Source organism: Pleurodeles waltl, chromosome 10 (genome assembly GCF_031143425.1).
Source record: "Pleurodeles waltl isolate 20211129_DDA chromosome 10, aPleWal1.hap1.20221129, whole genome shotgun sequence".
Lineage (NCBI taxonomy): Eukaryota > Metazoa > Chordata > Amphibia > Caudata > Salamandridae > Pleurodeles > Pleurodeles waltl.
The window spans coordinates 897,893,939-897,911,628 of record NC_090449.1 but is presented as its reverse complement, the minus strand read 5'-3'; the positions used below and the strand labels follow the sequence as shown (position 1 = coordinate 897,911,628).

General features: G+C 43.7%; 1 protein-coding gene across 1 annotated transcript in view; it reads left to right on the top strand.

The window, feature by feature from the left end:
- The window catches only part of LOC138262009 (ranaspumin-like), a 75,004-nt gene that overhangs the window by 29,087 nt on the left and 28,227 nt on the right, over window positions 1-17,690 (top strand). The window contains exon 7 of the mRNA XM_069211646.1: window positions 5,297-5,347. Within this exon, the coding sequence (XP_069067747.1) occupies window positions 5,297-5,347 (51 nt within the window). The remainder of the gene's footprint in view (window positions 1-5,296; window positions 5,348-17,690) is intronic.

Sequence of the window (17,690 nt, the reverse complement as noted above, 5' to 3'; positions counted from 1 at the left end):
TTGGATTAAACTGCGAAGGTTCACACAGAGCCTCAGCTTGCCATCATTTTCTTTAGTTGTGACCACAGGGGAGAACCATTCAGAAGACTTGACTGGATCTATGACTCCCACCATAAGCATATTATCTAACAACTTTTTAACTTTCCCCTCACAACCTCTGGCACTCTCCTCAAGTTGTGTTTGACATGAATTGCACCTCTCTCTACCACTCACATTTTTTAGCATAACCCTTCATCTCACCCGACTTCTCGTGAAACATTTCTTTCATTTCATTCAGCTCTTCTTCGATTTTTACATCATTCACAGATAACACTTGACTAGGAGCATGGGGATCAATAAAAATGTGCAAATCAAATTGATGTGCCCATCCAAAAATAGGTAGGCCATCTTCAGCCACATATACTTTTCCCACAATACATTGTAATTAATATTTAATATGCAATAAAAAAGTACCCCAATACATCTATTTTCTGCCCCTGGTATCCCCTTAGATTTATGTCCTTGGGCAGCAGACAAATTGCAGCCTTTCCTTTCTCCACATTCTTTTTCGTTCAATAGTGTACAGCAAATCAGTGTCAACCATAAGTTCTATGAATTTGCCCGGAATACCAAAAGAGGCTTTCGATCTAATTTTTCTGTCTCTTTTCTCAACTTCAGGAGGTACCATCAAAACCCGATTCTTGTTGTCTTCTTCACATGTCGTGTCTTCAGTTACGGCCATTCAGGATTAGCATAGTGGCCTTTGCTCCCACACCTTCAGCACTCTTTATTTGATGCAAAGCACCACTTTGAATCATCAGAACAGTACACACTACCACACCTTGGACACTCTTTGGGCTTAGCTCCACTCTGTGTTTAAACATTAAGCTTGTTAGTTGCTCCTTTCATCCCCTCCTCCGTCTTCACAACAGCTTCAATCTCTATTTCCCTGTCCATCAGCTCTTTTTTCCCCCAATTCTCTCATGCATCGTTCTGATTGTTCCACCACTTTTGATATTGAGATGGCACTTTTCAATGATGGGTTCTTGGCAGCCCAAAGACATTCTTGTATTTTTTTTGCTGTGGCACTGAACAATAAGTTGATCTCGAATGAACTAATCCATCAGCTGACCAAATTTATATTGTATGGATAGCTCACCTAACCCTGACACAAAGTCTTCCAATGATTCACCAATTTTTTGCAGCCTTGCGTAAAACTTGTAGTATGACATTATAATTATTTCTTCTTTCGCCAGTCTTTTTTCTAACCACAATTTGGCTTCCTTGTAAACATCCTCCACAGGTTGATTGACACTTCTTAACCTCTGGGGTAAGTATTTAAAAACATGGCAAGCCTCCCTGCCAATGATGCCTTAATGGCAATGCTTTTTTCCTTTCAGGGCTAAATACTAGGCCATTTAAGGCTATACGATAATTTTCAAATAGATCTATCCATTCCTCCGATTGAATAGATGGTTCTCCTTGCTGTGGAAATGTAATTGATGCAGATGACATGGTTTCTTGCATATATTCCTCTAATGAAACATGACTTCATAACCCAAAAACAAAGTTCTATTTGCCAAGGTACTTTCCTTTAATATTCACGAGTGCTGATCCAAGCATGTCTTCCCAGTCAGAGGAGATCCTGATAATGAACAAGACGAATAGGATGTGTTCATAAAAAGAATATTGGCCCAACGCAGACTTCACTCGCGTAGTGAGTGAAAGTGGGCAATTTGAGTAAGCGAGTATCCCTTGACAGTGCATGGAGCTTTGCACGAGCAACAGATTCAACATCCACCTCGATGCTTGCACCGCATTGTGACAGGCCGCCTGCAACACTCACAGTTAATAGCCAATTTGAGGTGGGCACATAGTAGCTACACTTACTTTGCCACCCTCGCTCTCAATTTAGCCGGTAGCAAAGGTGGTTAAACACTTCTGATCCTCAAGCTGGTGCTGTTTTGATCCTCTACGTACACTGCTGTGGCGCAACAGGATACGGGCTGCGCCTACAGTTATCCACTGTGTTCTATGGTGAGTGTCACCAGGCAACACTGGTGATCATCGGCAAAATGAAGAAGGTGACACCGCATGGTTATCGTTGGTAAAAGCAGTTTAATGTCAGAGACCAGAACAAGTGTGATTCTCCATTCGCCAGTCACTGAGTAACTAGCTCAGGTCGAAACACCACGACGCCGGGATTCTAAGGAACTCTCCTGGTGTGTACATTCCAAACGTTAAACAATAATAATATTCCACATTACTACTCAGTTCCCTTGATTCCTAAGTTTGTGACCTCTTTAGCTTTTTCCCTATTTGCTTCACTGTCTTTTAAGCCTTTCAAATGTAGAGTCTTGGGGCCTTTTCCAGATTTCTGGTTGGCTCTGGTTTCAACATAGCATAATTGGCTGCAGGAACTGCTGATCAGATCAACCCAAGACTCATACCATAAATGCATAGTTGTGCCTTCCCTTTAAACAGTTGAAGTCTTGTAGAGCGAGCTCATTTCTGAGTTTCACTCTTACCTCTTATTCTTGTTTGTCCCTGGTTGCATTGTCTGGTGATAATTATCACTCTGTTCTCCAGTGCATTTGGCTATGAGATGGTCTGGGCTTTCAGCTGGTCTCTGAATCCCGACACTAATCTACTTAAAGGGTGAACTAATAAGTATTCCAATTCTATGGATCTTTCATTGAATCTTAGCTACAGTCCCAGAGAGGGCTATGCCTCTCAATTATATCTTATCACAACTGAACAACTTCCTTATTAATGATATTGTGCACCTGTTGTTTGCTTGATACTTTCACCACTTAATGGTCAGTCTGCAATGTAATTGCAAAGGTGGTCTAATTTCCTGCTGTAGATTAGGGTATGCAAACTACAATTATTTATGAAAGGAAATGTGATACACCTGCTTGTGTACAGGCCACAAATTTCCTCTGAAGTACCTATTCCTCTGGTGACATTCAATTATAATTGGGGAATGACAAACACAACCATGAATTCTATTTCAAATGGCGGTTAGGTGTGTGCGTGGGGTTGCCTTTGTGTGGAGTTGTGTGTGTTTTGCCAGTCCTCCAGCTTCCGCTTCTGAGTTGTGTATTTTCGGCTCATCAGACACACTGTTGAAGCGTGATGCCTGGACCAGGGCTACACAGTTTTAGAAGCAAGGATTTCCACATCTTCTGTGGACCCGTTGGCAGATGGAAGATACTGGATAAGTTCCAAAAGCAAGCACTGAACTGCATGTAGGGCAATGTCATGGTCCACTCTGCGTTAGTACAATGCTAGAGACACCCCCTCATCCTCCTTCATCAGAGCTCCCAGTGCCCTTTTGTGCTCTTTAAACATGACAACCGGCAACAAACGTGCCTTTTATTTATGCCCAGAGAGAATCATTTTACTTTTACTCTCAAAGGTACGCTCACCATTAATTTACCTAACTTAAAGATAGCCCATGTGCTTCAAAGCAGTTAATTCGTGTTGTACCACCTTTTTTTGTTCTGGAGCAGATGAATGGAAAATGTATTTCTTGCCTGTACGGCAGGTCAAGTGTGAAGTTTATGGGTTGTGTAGGATCAATGGCCATCTCAGGGGCCTCCACACCATCTGCATACCTCCCCTAGCACAGCCAGCTCTCCCTATAGCTGACACCCCCTATAACTGCAGTCAAGCCACACTAGACATTTTCCAGGTTCCAACTACAGGGGGACAGATCTATATCAAGCTAGTATAGAGGTTCATAGATGGTACCTTACCTGCTCGAGTTCCTGGAAACAAAGCTGCTACAGTTAAGAAAGTCCACAGGACATTATAGTGCTTTATGTTCTTCATTTTGTAATTCAGATTCAGACAATTGAGATAGCTCCAGGCCAAATATAGACCAGCAGGTCATTTCAAGATAACAGAAGAAAATAAATCTCAATCAATGTTTTGAGCTCATGTTATGCCCCCTTTAGACCAGCATGTAGAGCTATGTCCTGTTGTTCTCTTTCGAGCCTTGGGAGTAAATTCCAATCTCTTGCATTATGTGAGCCGTTGCCAAACTTGGTAACGTTGGACAGACCTGGTTCTATTAGATGTTTACAAGTTGAAGAAGATACATTTGCATAAAATAAGGTAGATTGCTTCTTGATGAATATCTGGATTATAACCTACCTAAATTCCACACATTGCTAGCAAACATCATTTCTGTCCACACACGCACTACCCTAAAGCCATCCCACAGAGGGCTAATTTAAGGCGACTTTTGGAGACCCTTGGGTGTTAGAATCACGTTCAGCAGTTTGCATCATTATAATGCAATTCAAAGCAGTTATTTTTAAAAAATCTTTTTGTATTTCCCACTCTGGCAAATGATGCAACTATTTATGCAGTCTTCTTACTTTATATAATTCATAGGTCTTAGCAGAGAGACAAATGTATTCCACTGTACTGCAGTATTTAAATAGTGCTTACTACTCCTATGTCGGCGCTGAAGTGCTTGCCTTCATGGGTAGCACTCTACGCCGTGTAAAAAGTGCGGTTGGAAGGATGTTCTATTCATTTTGATCATGTGTGGGAAGTGTTTCCATGCCATGCATGATGACTACCTATGTGTTATGGGGTGCAGCTCTTAGCAGTGTGCTGAATGATAAGGTGTGTGAGTGACAGGCAGGCAGTTTTATGGTTTTAAGTGTGGTGGTAGCTGTGAACAGCTAGGCAGGTTCCTTTATTTGCTGTTTACGGTCAGGTCTTAATATGAGGCCCACAATGTGGGGTTGTTGATTTTGCAACCTAGGCGTTGATGATCCCATTAGTTCTGTGGGTGTATAATTACCATGGATTATAGATCAAATACTGAGCATCAATTACTTTTATGACGAATTACCGGGGAAATCTGTATTCACAGGTCTGATTCCTGCTTAATTCCTAATACTCCCCCACCGTACCTTGGAGACTTCAGCTCTTCACAGTTGCTAAAAAGTTCTGAGGGAAACATGAGTGGCTGACTTAAATCTAAACCCCATAATATTTGTTGGGGCTGGTAACTGTGTTACAGGCTTCACCTGGCAGTGTTGGCATCTCCTAGAGAGGGCTTTAGGCTACTTGGTTATTTGATCTTGAAAACATAGACTTTGAGGGTACGTAATGCTTCTGTCATAAAAAAAATTGTTAACAGGAATTCTATTTGTAAAGCACAAAATGAAAGATTCTGTCATTATTGTGGAACCTTATTACAAAAAGTAATTATGTTGATTTTCCATTTTTTTTTTCTGCAAAGCAATGCATTGTGCTGAAAGATCTCACTGTATTCCCTTTCACTATTTTCTAGAAATTACTGAAAATTGAGCAAACACTTTTCCCTCCGGTGTGCCACCTGCTGGTAAGGATCCCTCTTTGTTTTGTTGCCTTTGGAATGAAACAATAGTAGAACGTCACTCACCTCAGATAAGAAACAAAAAGTGCCTCCTTCCTCTGATGAGGAGTCTGCTTTCCACTGGTCTTTTTATTCAATTATCCGACTCCTAATACATCAGGACTTCAAGATGCTACAACATACTGTTATTGTTGTTTAAAACTAGTTTAAAATGAATTTTTAAAAAAAAGAAGTGCGGACCTTTTAATTTTTTTTATTAATCATTTTTTATTAAAGTTTGAAAAGGATTCCCCCTCCCCCGAGATCGCCACCCCTTCCCATAGTACGCAGAGAAGTAAATATCTTTCAATAATAAACCTTTAAATTATAAAATACATACAGTAATAGAAAACTATTACATGAACAATAAAAACACACACAAGGGGAGCCACAGACAAGGGGAGACATTTTTATCATCCATATATACGAAAAACAAAGTACAACTTAAGTCTTTAAACCTCCCTAGCTGAGTCATTCATCCAATATTTACAACCCTATAATAGCAGCCCTAGTAATATATGTGCTACAAATGTATTGTTGTGCTACTTTCCATTTGGAGAGAGGTTCCCATATTGGCTCCCATCTCTTCCTAGATTTTCCCTTACAAGCATATGATGATGTTTCTAAATTATGAACTGCAAGAAGTTGCGCCATCCATTGCTGAAACGAAGGTGGGGAATGATCCAGCCAGGCGGATGCAATGCATAGCGTAGTACTTCCATAGCCACAAACATAAACAGCTGCATGGCACAAGGGACCGCCTTACTGTGAACTCCCAAAAGAACTAGCTGAGGAGTAAGATTTAAAATTATTCTCACAAAATTTGGTTATCTCATCTTTAATTTCCTCTAAGTCCGGACAGCTCCCATACATGTGTAGCAAATCATTAAATCTGCCACCACCCTTTGACATCTTGGATAGCTTGTGCCTGTTTTACCTCCTCCCCATTTAACCATATTTCCAGGGATATAATATAGATAGTAAATTGTTTTATAATGCTGGGCCATCAGATTAGCTGACAGCAATTTATACTGGTCCAGCTCCAGTGATTCCTCAAAAGTACCTTCTGTGACCCCTAGTTTCCCCTGCCATTTCAGAGATTGTTTCTCGACATCATCCTTAATGAGTTCAACATTCCGTAGGCCTGTCCAATCATAAATTTAGTTCTTCTCATTGACATATCAATTAGTTCAGATCTGAAAAATTAATGAGCTGCACCTGCCTTTATAATTACAAAGTCACAAACTTGTATGAAGTTCAAAATATTCTTTTGGTTGACATTCAATTTCATCACCAGTTCCTCAAAAGTAATAAATCCATAATCATTATAAAAATCCCCTAATTTACTTATTCCCTTTATTTTCCAACCCAGCATATGGGGATCACAAAAAATATCAGGGTGGCTAAGATTATCATACATGAAAAGGGGCTCCCTGTGTTTCTATAGGTCATGGGGTGGGTAAAATTCTTGTAAGGTAAAACAAGTATAACCCCCGTCCAGCCTTCTAATTTCTATGTGGAGTTAATCCCCTTTATTCTCTTGTAATCAAGTGGAGCTCAGTGGTGTACAAAATCATTCCCATTATTTAATTTAAATTTTATTCAATATAACACAAGAAACTTCCAATTCATTATTAATTTGAAAGACATATTAAATTACCCACATACTCTTACTGCCCACCCTCAACTTCTTTCAAAATATACTAAAAACTATGCCTCATATTCTCATACACACTGATCCCTCATAAGGACTCCATTCAACTCCAACCAAATTTATTTAGTCCAAACAACCATCTCAACCACATCCTTATATTATAACCACCCTTTTTTTTTAAGTCTAACAATGGTCAATCTTGAATGAATGATCTTATACCACTTGGTGATTTCATTCAATCAGTTTCATCCTACAATTGTTCTATAGTAGCCACGGCAGCTTGAGTAGCATTTGAAAGGACATGAACATAAATTAATGGACATTCAGAAAATGTATGCTGTGATTAAGTCATATGATCTTAAAGTGAGAACATTGTAAGTGCTTTTATTGTTGTAATAAACCTCTGTCCAATGCTGAACTTTCTCATTGTATCCCGCGGGTATTGCCAGTAGACCCTGTCATAGACTTTTCCAGCAACTAATAGGGTCTTCTGCAACCCCCGAGACATCCATTAGAGTTATCATCCTTCGTATATGCTCAGCTGTACCTCTCCCTGGTATAAAACCATGCTGTTTGGGGGATACAACCTTACCAATTATAGGGGAGAGCCTATTAGCTAGCACCTTCAAATATATCTGTGTATCACTATTCATTGATGTAATGGGCGGTATGACCCGGGTTCATGAGGTGGTTAAATTTTTTGAGAAAAAAATATATTTGCAGTTTCCCATGATACAGGAGGCATCTGACCTTCATAGACACCCCCAAAAAGATCTGTCAGAAATACCCCTAATTGAATGGAGGATACTTTATAAAATCTGATAGGAATCTTGTATGTCCTCACTGCTTTTCCTGATGATAGACTCTGAACAACATTCATAATTTCTTCCCCTGAAATAGTAGCATTGAGAGATGCTTTGTCTAAAGCATCACACTGTAGGAGAGGAATTGCCTCCAGATATTTTGTCATTTCCCACAACCTCTATTGCTACATCCTCACTGTATTGGTAATATTCCCTGAAAATCTCCCTTATGCCTATGATATCTCTAGCGATGTATCCCTTAGATGACTTCAATTCTTTTATTAAACCATATGAATTTTTTGTTGGACCCTGATAGCCAAGAGATGCCCAATCTTTTCAACGTATTCAGAGCCATCTTTTTTCCAGACTACATAGTTCTCCACCACCTTACTAGCAGAAACCTCAGTGAATGCTGGCATGGCCAACACCAAATCTTACTGAGCTTCCTCTACCCCTGCTCCATCTAATACTGCTTTAATTAGACTGGATCCTGAATTGACTAACCTCTCATACCGTATCTCTGTTAACTGTTTTTCTTTTTGTTGCCAATTCAAACTAAATCTTATTGTCTCCCCTGTACTCTAGTCTTAAGAGCATCCCAGATAACCCCAAGAGAGACACTACCCCAATTTTCTTCCATGAATAATGGTATTCATCTCTCTATGAGCTTAACATAGTCTTTATCATACAGCAATGACCATTTGAGTGTCCAATTCGATTCTACTTCATACTTACTCTGTGTGGTCAATTCTATAACCTGAGGAAACTTTTCAGCCTTCCAGCGTTGTATCATGTCATGAAGTATACAGAAATAATCTAGTTGTGCATGCTTCCTATGAGGAGATGAATAGTAGATAAACCCTGGATCAATATCTGTCACACTACTCCAAACTTCTGTTAACCCGTGATATCTCCCCATCTGTTATACAGCCTTAAACACACAGGGCTTAGGTCCACTATATGAATCTACTCCTGCCTCCAACCAGTCACCCTGCAGGCGAATACTGAAATTACCGTAAACCATAATTGGCAACTCCTTTTTCAGCCAGTCAAAAACCAATAGGCCATCCAAAACTGGCCCCTCTACTGAGCATAATGTAAAAGCCCCTCCTGGATAACAAGTTTAAATAATTATCCAACTCCCAAGGCTGTCAGAGAAGGTTTGCATAAACTTAAGCCACTTTTTTGCCAAAATGGCCACCCCTCGAGTCCTAGTTTCCTGGGTTGTACAACCAATTACTTCATAACCCATTGATCCCAATAAGTTCTTCCTCTCCTCCCAAGTACTTTTCCTCAAAACACGCAATATCTGCTTTTAATATTTGCAGGTCTACAGCTACCCTTTGCCTCTTTGTGCTGTCACGCAACCCTTAACATTTTTTGTAGCTATCTGGATTTTACCCGTACTAAGGTGTCTAGAGAGCTAACCATTATGATGTTCATCATACTAAGGGCATTTAAGGCCCACTTGTGTTAAGTTTAGCTTTCTGGATCTGCCCCTCTAGTGTTGAACCTCTTCCTTTGTGTACCAGCCCACCCTCTACCCATCCCCCCCAGCTTATTCCCACCGAGCTCACCCTCCTCCAGCCTACAATCACCCCTCACCTCCACCATGAAGTTACAGGCCTACCAAGGCCTGTGTGATGGTTTCATGAGCATGCCCCCTAAACATCCTTTCCCTCCTAGGTCAGAAGTTACAAAAATATAGTAGGAAAACTACAAGCTCTTTCTTAATCATCCTACCCCGTATACACCATATACATTGGACAATATCAAGTATCCTAGTTCCCTGGCTACCATATCTCCTTCGTCCCAAATTGGAACCCCCCTCCTTCCTACCCTCCATACCCAATGAGTACTGCATCATGTAAATCAAAAGACATTCTATGTGGGTTTTTTTCTCTTTCCCATTTTCCTTCCCTTTCCCTCCCACTCCTCCTTCTTTTTTCCTTCCTCCATTTTTTGCTTCCTTTCTCTGTTTCTTTTTGGCCTTCATCTTTGAAGTAAAGTCATAATCTTTCCTTTCACTATAATTTTCAACCGAGCCGGGATTATCAAGTATGCTCCTCAACCCTGACTTTGAAAGGGTTTGATTAATTATCTTAATCTCCATCTTCTTTCTACAGTGATTTTGCAGAAGCCAAGGCTTACAAAAAAAGACTGTCCTTTAAAAGATCGTCTTACCTCTGAGTGGTACTTTTCAAAGATTGCCTGGCATGATAAAAGAAAAAAATCAAAATATTTCAGAATGGCTCTTTGTCTTTCTGTCTGGCTCTCTCTCAAGCCTTCTTAATCAAAAGTGGAAAGCGATGCACCTGCTATTTTGTCAAATCCCAGTTCCACCATGCTAGATCAGGGAATGCGTCTTTAAGAAAATTTACTGTGAAGAAGCTGAAGGCCTTCCCTTCTGCCCCTTCAGAGACTCCTAAGAGCCTCAAGTTCTTCCTCGCTGCCTGTTCTCAACATCTTCTATTTTCCACATAATGTCCACCAGTTGAGACTTCTTCCTGCCCCTGCCCTACTTCCCCTTCTAGAGCTACAACTCGCTCTTCTACTGCAGTGATTCTTTCTCCAATGTCGGAGTATGTTTTATTCAATTTCCTCATAGCCCGTGCACTTTTTTAGTGGTCAATGGTGCTTTACGACTGTCCCTCCGTGAATCCTCTTGCAGTTGCTTTATTGATTGATAATCAAGCTCAAAGTAGGCTCCCCTTTCACTCCTATTTTACTATCTGCAGAATCTAATCCTGCCTCAGCCTGCAGCTCATCATACGCCTTGGTCTGGGCATCGACCTCAGTGTAAACTTGCCTAGTATAGGAATAGTCCCATTTCAAAGCATGTACTCCTTAGCAGTTTTTCCAGGTCCCCGCTATATACGATTTTTCTTTTCGCTTCTTTCGTGTTGTTTTTTTCTGAATCATCTGGAATATTTCATAGGGTCTTTCTCCCAACCCCACAGGGATCTAGATCTGTGTTTATGCCACAACAAGAGGTATCTGAATTGTCAGTAAAAGAGAAGAAGTTTTCTAAGTGATCAGTTGCTCCAATCATACTCCTACTATCTATTGGGTCAATTTCTGTATTTTTACAGCCTTTCTGCAGTACCCCATCTGTGGCAGACAAACTGCATCTTTTGCGCGAACATTCCTAAAAGTTGCTAGAGCCATGTTTCGTGAGTCAACCCCATTTGCCCTAACAATATCACAATTCTTAAAGTCTTCTCCCGGTATAACTTCATTTGTTTGGGGCACCTCTTGACTAACCTGAGCATTCAGAGTTGGATTAACCTGTTCCATTGGTAATTGTCTTGCAATCACCTCCCATTCTTCAAAACCAACTCTGCGGCATTTAATGATAGCAGGGGGGAGGGTGCTTTATGTCAATTGCTCCACCATGACCTTTGCCTTCATTTGCTGAGATTGCCTGCTGTGTTAAATGTTTCCCCATATAGTCCTCTGCTGCTCCTCAAGGAACCAGCATCCACATTGGAAATAGGAAATAAATCCACTATTGTGGGCTGCAGCAGTTTTGGTAAGGCACTCTGCCGCCCTATACAGTTCCTCCATGGGCTCTGTCTCCTGAGTCGGACTTCCCTCCCGGGGCTGCCCATTCCTTACGCACCCGACATTATGGGCCAGATGTAGCAAAGGGTTTTTCCCATTCTGTGTCAATAGGAAATTGTGTTCGTACATATGGCCCTATATTTCTTCACCACAACTCCGAAGACTTTAGCACGATCAAGCCCGTTCTTCTGTTGTACGGACGAGCTTGAGTTTTGTTTTTGGTCCCGCAGCAGCATAAGTCCTTTTGGGGGCATGCTGTGAGCTCTTTGCATCCTCCACCAGAATGTACTGCAAACAGCCTCCACCATCTGCAGCAAAATCAGAGATGAGACCGCCACTGCCGCCAATAAAAATCCTGTGTATGGAGATGAGCAGGTCGGGTCTTTTAGCATACCATAGACAGCTTGCCTAATTACTGTATTTTAGTCCATCACTGCCAGCTGAGAGGGGCCTGCCAACAGGCTTCTAACTCATTAGCTATCTTGCTTCCCTGTATCCCTCAGAGTGTAGCTTTAGATCATTTTAACGGGCCTTTCATTTCATATGGTTAAATGAGGTTGATCTTTGCCCTCTAGTCACTAAAAATGGCATCCCTCTAGCATGGCTCTGTGTTTTTTAAATTAGTTGGTACAGTGTGATTTATTTTACCGGATCAAGTCATATTTCTCGGTTCAAGTGGACAGAGAAACAGTGGAGTTTGTAATGTGTCCTTTTCCCATGCGGAAAATGAGGTACAACTAAAATACACTATAAACAAACATACTTTTAATTTAGTTTTATTCAGATTCTATTGAAAGTGATCCCATATATGTTGTCGGTATCAGACAATATCTTCAGATATGGAGTTGATCTAATGCAGGGTTGGCTAAGAATATTTTTCATACTGTACAACAATGAGAAATATGCTGGCCAGGTTGAAATTACCCAAAATCAAAGAAACGTTATATAATGTAACAATGTATGATGAAAGATTGATAAGCAAGTATCACCATTACATGCCTTCCAATACTCATACAGAAAGCGCTTCTTCAGTGCACTGGCACCTGATAATAAGTGACCACAGTGCAATGTGTGTTAACAGGCAGCGCTTTATGTGGGATAAAAATTTGGGGGGGACGGGTATAAAGGGACGTGGACAAATTAGAGTAGCTATGCCCGCTGCATGAGGTGTGGTCCATTTAATTAAGGGCATAGCTTAAAAAATTGTGAACTAAACTCCAGTGCTTCACAGCGGGTGAACTGACCAGTATTTTGGGTGCTCTCTTTGAGTTTCCTGTCTTTGCATCCATACATATAAGAGAACAATGGACGTACACCTAACACTGCCAGAACAATTGCCTTTGCTAATGCTTGTTAGCAGTATCCAATAAATGAATAGCAACGATTTTGTTGTGAAGAACTAACATAGAAAATATTTCTGTTCTAAAAACATAATACTGTGAGTTAAGCCCTACTAAGGCCTCTGGAAGAGGTAGTGGTGTTCGGAGCATCTGTCATTGCCATTTTCCTTGGTACACACTTTCCTTTCCAGTATTTCACTCCTTTTAACCGTTTTCTCCCTACATCTTTCATCTACACATTTCACATGTTATCTCGTTCCTTTTCAGCACCATACTTTCACTCTGTCCTACCATGCGCATTACTTTCCTCTCCACGACTTTCTTATCCCACAGGAAGATAACCCACCCATTCACCAGATGGGGACCGCATTTTATTTTCCTTTGGCATTTATACATCTGTGTAGCTTCTTCAAACACTACCACATTTACAACTGGCATATGTGTAACCATCGCTCTGCAGAGAGGCCCTAGATTGCATGGGCATATGATCACAACATCTTTATAACTTATTGAGAGGCACTGTGAGAAACACTGCCTCCAACGTTTGTTCTATTCATGAATCTCTATTCGTGAATCTCACAGACACATAGAATTACCAAATGTGCACCATTTGCCCAAATTACACATTTCTGCAATAACACAATAAAATATACATATTATGTATGTATAATATGCAGGCAGGTCGCTTCCTCCTTACCACTGCTCCGGTAAGTGCTGCCATTGTTTTGGGCTTCTTTGGGCTTGTCTGGGCTCGTTTGGGCTTGTTTGGGCTTCTTGGCTTCTCCTCTCCCGGAAGGTTCGCGCTGCTGCATCCCCGCAGCCCCGCCCCCCTCCCTCCTCCTCAGAGCTCTTCCTGCTCCTGACTCCCGTGCCCCGCCTCCCCACACTCCCATTGGAGGTTTCCCTCCCTCCTCCCAGCTGCCACTCCCTCCCACCTCCCCTCTTATGCCGGCTGCAGCGCGAGGTTAGAAGCGACCTTTGACCCTGCATCCTTGCAGGCAGGTCGCTTCCTCCTCACCACTGCTCCGGTAAGTGCTGCCATTGTTTTGGGCTTGTTTGGGCTTGTCTGGGCTTGTTTGGGCTTCTTGGCGTCTCCTCTCCCGGAAGGTTCGCTCCGCTGCTTCCCCGCGGCCGTGTCCCCCTCCCTCCTCCCCAGAGCTCTTCCCGCTCCTGACTCCTGCTGCCCCAACCCCGCAGTTCCATTGGAGGTTTCCCTCCATCCTCCCAGCTGCCACTCCCTCCCACCTCCCCTCTTATGCCGGCTGCAGCATGGATGCGCCGCTGGCGTGCCGAAGGCACACCAAAGGCAAGCCTGTCTGCGCCAGTCCGCACCAAGACCGCGCCCAGCGTCAGACCCCCGGCCAACACGCCTCCCACGCCACCGAACACCTTTACACTGCCAACGAACTCCAGGCCCTTAATCCAGGACGCTCCTCCATCTGCTTCCAGTCCACACCGACGGGCACCAAAGGAACCTTCTCCTGCAAAGCCTGCATTTCACCCGCAACCTAACCTACAAACTCCAAATCAAAACAGACAACGGCCTAAGATGCATCCTACTTACCACCCGCTCCGTCCACAAACATGCAATTGAACTCTGGGACCTCCTGACCACATACTCGCCCGACGTCGCATCACTCACTGAAACCTGGATGAATTCGGCCTCGGAATCAGACGTAGCCATAGCCATACCAGAAAACTACAAGATCACCAGAAGAGACCGAATCAACACACCAGGAGGAGGAATCGCCATAGTCCACAAAAACACAATAAGAGTTCTCACCAACTCCCACGACACTATCAACTCTGCCGAGCACCTCCACTTCAAAATCCACATAAACGCCAACAACACACTCAGAGGAACACTGGTCTACAGACCCCCTGGACCCAGACCGCAGTTCTGCGATGATATTGCCGACGCCATCAGCTCCCAAGCCCTCGCCTCAACAGACTACATCCTCCTCGGTGACCTAAACTTCCACCAAGAAAATAACAACAATATCAACACCACCAACCTAATCAACAACCTCGCCAACTTCGGCCTTAAGCAACTTGTCAATTCACCCACCCACTCCGCAGGCCACACACTCGACCTCGTCTTCTCAGCCAGCAACCACGTCTCTTTCAGCCACCGAACTCAGCTGGACAGACCACCGCTGCATCCACTTCTCCTACCAGAAACCAGTCACTCACCACCACCGCACACAACCCCCCTGATGCAACTGGAGCAAAATATCAACGGATCAACTGATCTCCACTCTCGCCCGGGCCCCACCCCCTGGGACCCCGGAGCCCAACACAGCCACCACCAACCTGCATCGCTGGATAGAAGATTGCGCCAACACCCTCGCACCGCTCAAAAAAAAAAAAACACCTCCCACAGAATCAAGGCGAGCTGGTTCACCCCAGAACTACAGGAATCCAAACGGCTATGTCGCAGAATGGAAAAAACCTGGCACCTTGACCCTACCAACTCCAACCACATCGCTTTCAAGGATGCCTACGCAAACATCACCAACTGATCCGCACCACCAAAAGGACCCACTTCAAAAACCGCATCGACGCCAACGCTCACAACAGTAAAGAGCTCTTCGGCATCATCAATGAGCTCTCCACCCCCAGGACCTGCTCCAACAAACCCCCGCCATCACAGGAGTTCTGCAACTCACTGGCAACCCACTTCTGTCGAAAGATAGAAGAAATCCACCATAGCTTCAAACCTCAGACCCACCAGCTGACTACAAACACCCAAGAACCCAACGCTCCAAGCAACACCCACCTCCTCCACACCTGGACCCCCGTCAACATAGAGGACTCCACCGCCACCATGGCCTCCATCCACTCTGGATCACAATCGGACCCCTGCCCACACCATATCTTCAATAAGGCAAACATCATCATTGCCCCCCACCTCTGCAAAACAATCAACGGTTCCTTCGAGTCAGCCACCTTCCCAGAAAGATGGAAGCACGCAGAAATCAATGCCCTGCTGAAGAAACCAAAGGCAGACCCAGACGACCCAAAGAACTACCGGCCGATCTCCCTCCCATCTTTCCCAGCCAAGGTCATCAAAAAAATCGTAAGCAGCCAACTATCCTGGTTCCTGGAAGACAGCAACGTACTCAACACCTCCCAATCTGGATTCCGCAGAAACCACAGCACCGACACTGCACTCATTGCTGCCACAGACGACATTAGGACCATGCTCGTCGAAGGAGAAACAGCAGCACTCATCCTCCTGGACCTCTGCAGCTTTCGATACGGTATGTCATCACACTCTCCGCACATGCCTTCACAACACTGGAATCCGCAACACTTGACTCTCAAGCAGAACAAAGAGAGTCCGCATCCAACCGTTTCTGTCAGAAGCCTACAGAGTCATCTGTGGCGTGCCCCAAGGATCTTCGCTCAGCCCCACGCTCTTCAACCTTTACATGGCCCCCCTTGCCAACAGCGCACGAACCCACCACATCAACATAGTTTCCTACGCAGACGACACTCAGCTCATCCTCTCCCTCACGAAAGACCCTACAACTGCAAAGAACAACCTCCACAACGGACTTCACGTCATCACCAGCTGGATGGAATCAAGCCACCTCAAGTTAAACACAGACAAGACAGAAATCCTCATCTTTGGCACCAACCCCTCAACTTGGAATGACTCCTGGAGGCCCACCTCCCTAGGAATCGCGCCCTCACCCACCACCCACGCACGCAACCTAGGCTTCATCTTGGACTCAACAGTCAGCATGACTCAGCAGGTCAATGCCATCTCCTCTTCCTGCTACAGCACTCTCCGCATGCTCTGCAAAATCTTCAAGTGGATTCCTGTTGAAACCAGGAAAACTACCACCCACACCCTGGTCAGCAGCAGTTTGTACTACGGAAATGCCCTATATGCAGGAATAACAACCTAAATCCTAACAAAGCAAAGAATCCAGAACGCATCCGCCCTCCTCATTCTGGACATCCCACGCCGCGACCACATTTCCCCCCACCTCAAAGACCTTCACTGGCTACCAGTATCAAAGAGGATCACCTTCAAACTCCTGATCCACGCACACAAGGCCCTCCACGACACAGGCCCAGCCTACCTCAACGACAGACTCACATTCCACACCCACACCAGCAATGCTCGATCCACCAGCCTCGCTCTCGCCTCCATCCCCCGCATCCGCCGCACCACTGCCGGAGGAAGATCCTTCTCTCACCTAGCCGCCAAGACCTGGAACTCCCTACCGCTCCACCCTGCACACCACAATATGCACATACTTACGGCCCCTGCCGTCAAACTCATGTCACATGACATAGGTGTTAATTTTAAGACACGGGGAAGTTTGACAGCACTACCAGCCACGAAAGGTGCATAATTCTTATTATTGTAAAAAGGTGAGTCAAACGGTCACACACAGAGCACTATTGGTCTAGGTGTCACATATGCAACTCCTGGCAATCCCTCTATTCCCACGATCATACTATAGGTCAAAAACAAGGGGAAGGCTGGCAGTATAGAAATCAGTAAAGGTGCATAGTTGAGGCAAACAGTTGCAAACAAAGAACCACTGGTCAAAATGGGTTTCCTAGGGGTCACACTCGGGACCCCTATCAACCCATAATTTACTTTGATGCCACCAGATCACACTCCATGTCACAAACAAGCAACTTATCACATCTTTTTGAATCTGCCCAAACCACTAACAGATCTTAGCTCCACCATGGTTTGGAATTATTCTACCAATCACGATTGAAATGTAAGCCCCTATGGCACATGTTGGGGTCACAAGATAATTCTGAAATAGAATCAATTGGACTGGACTGTTGAAGAGGCGATTTTTCGTCTCTGGACATTTATGGAGCCAATTACAGATCCTTGTTAGACTGGCCTTCAAAACATCTTTCAATCAGTGGCCGTCATTCTTTGGTCTGGTAAACTGTTGTTCATACTTTGC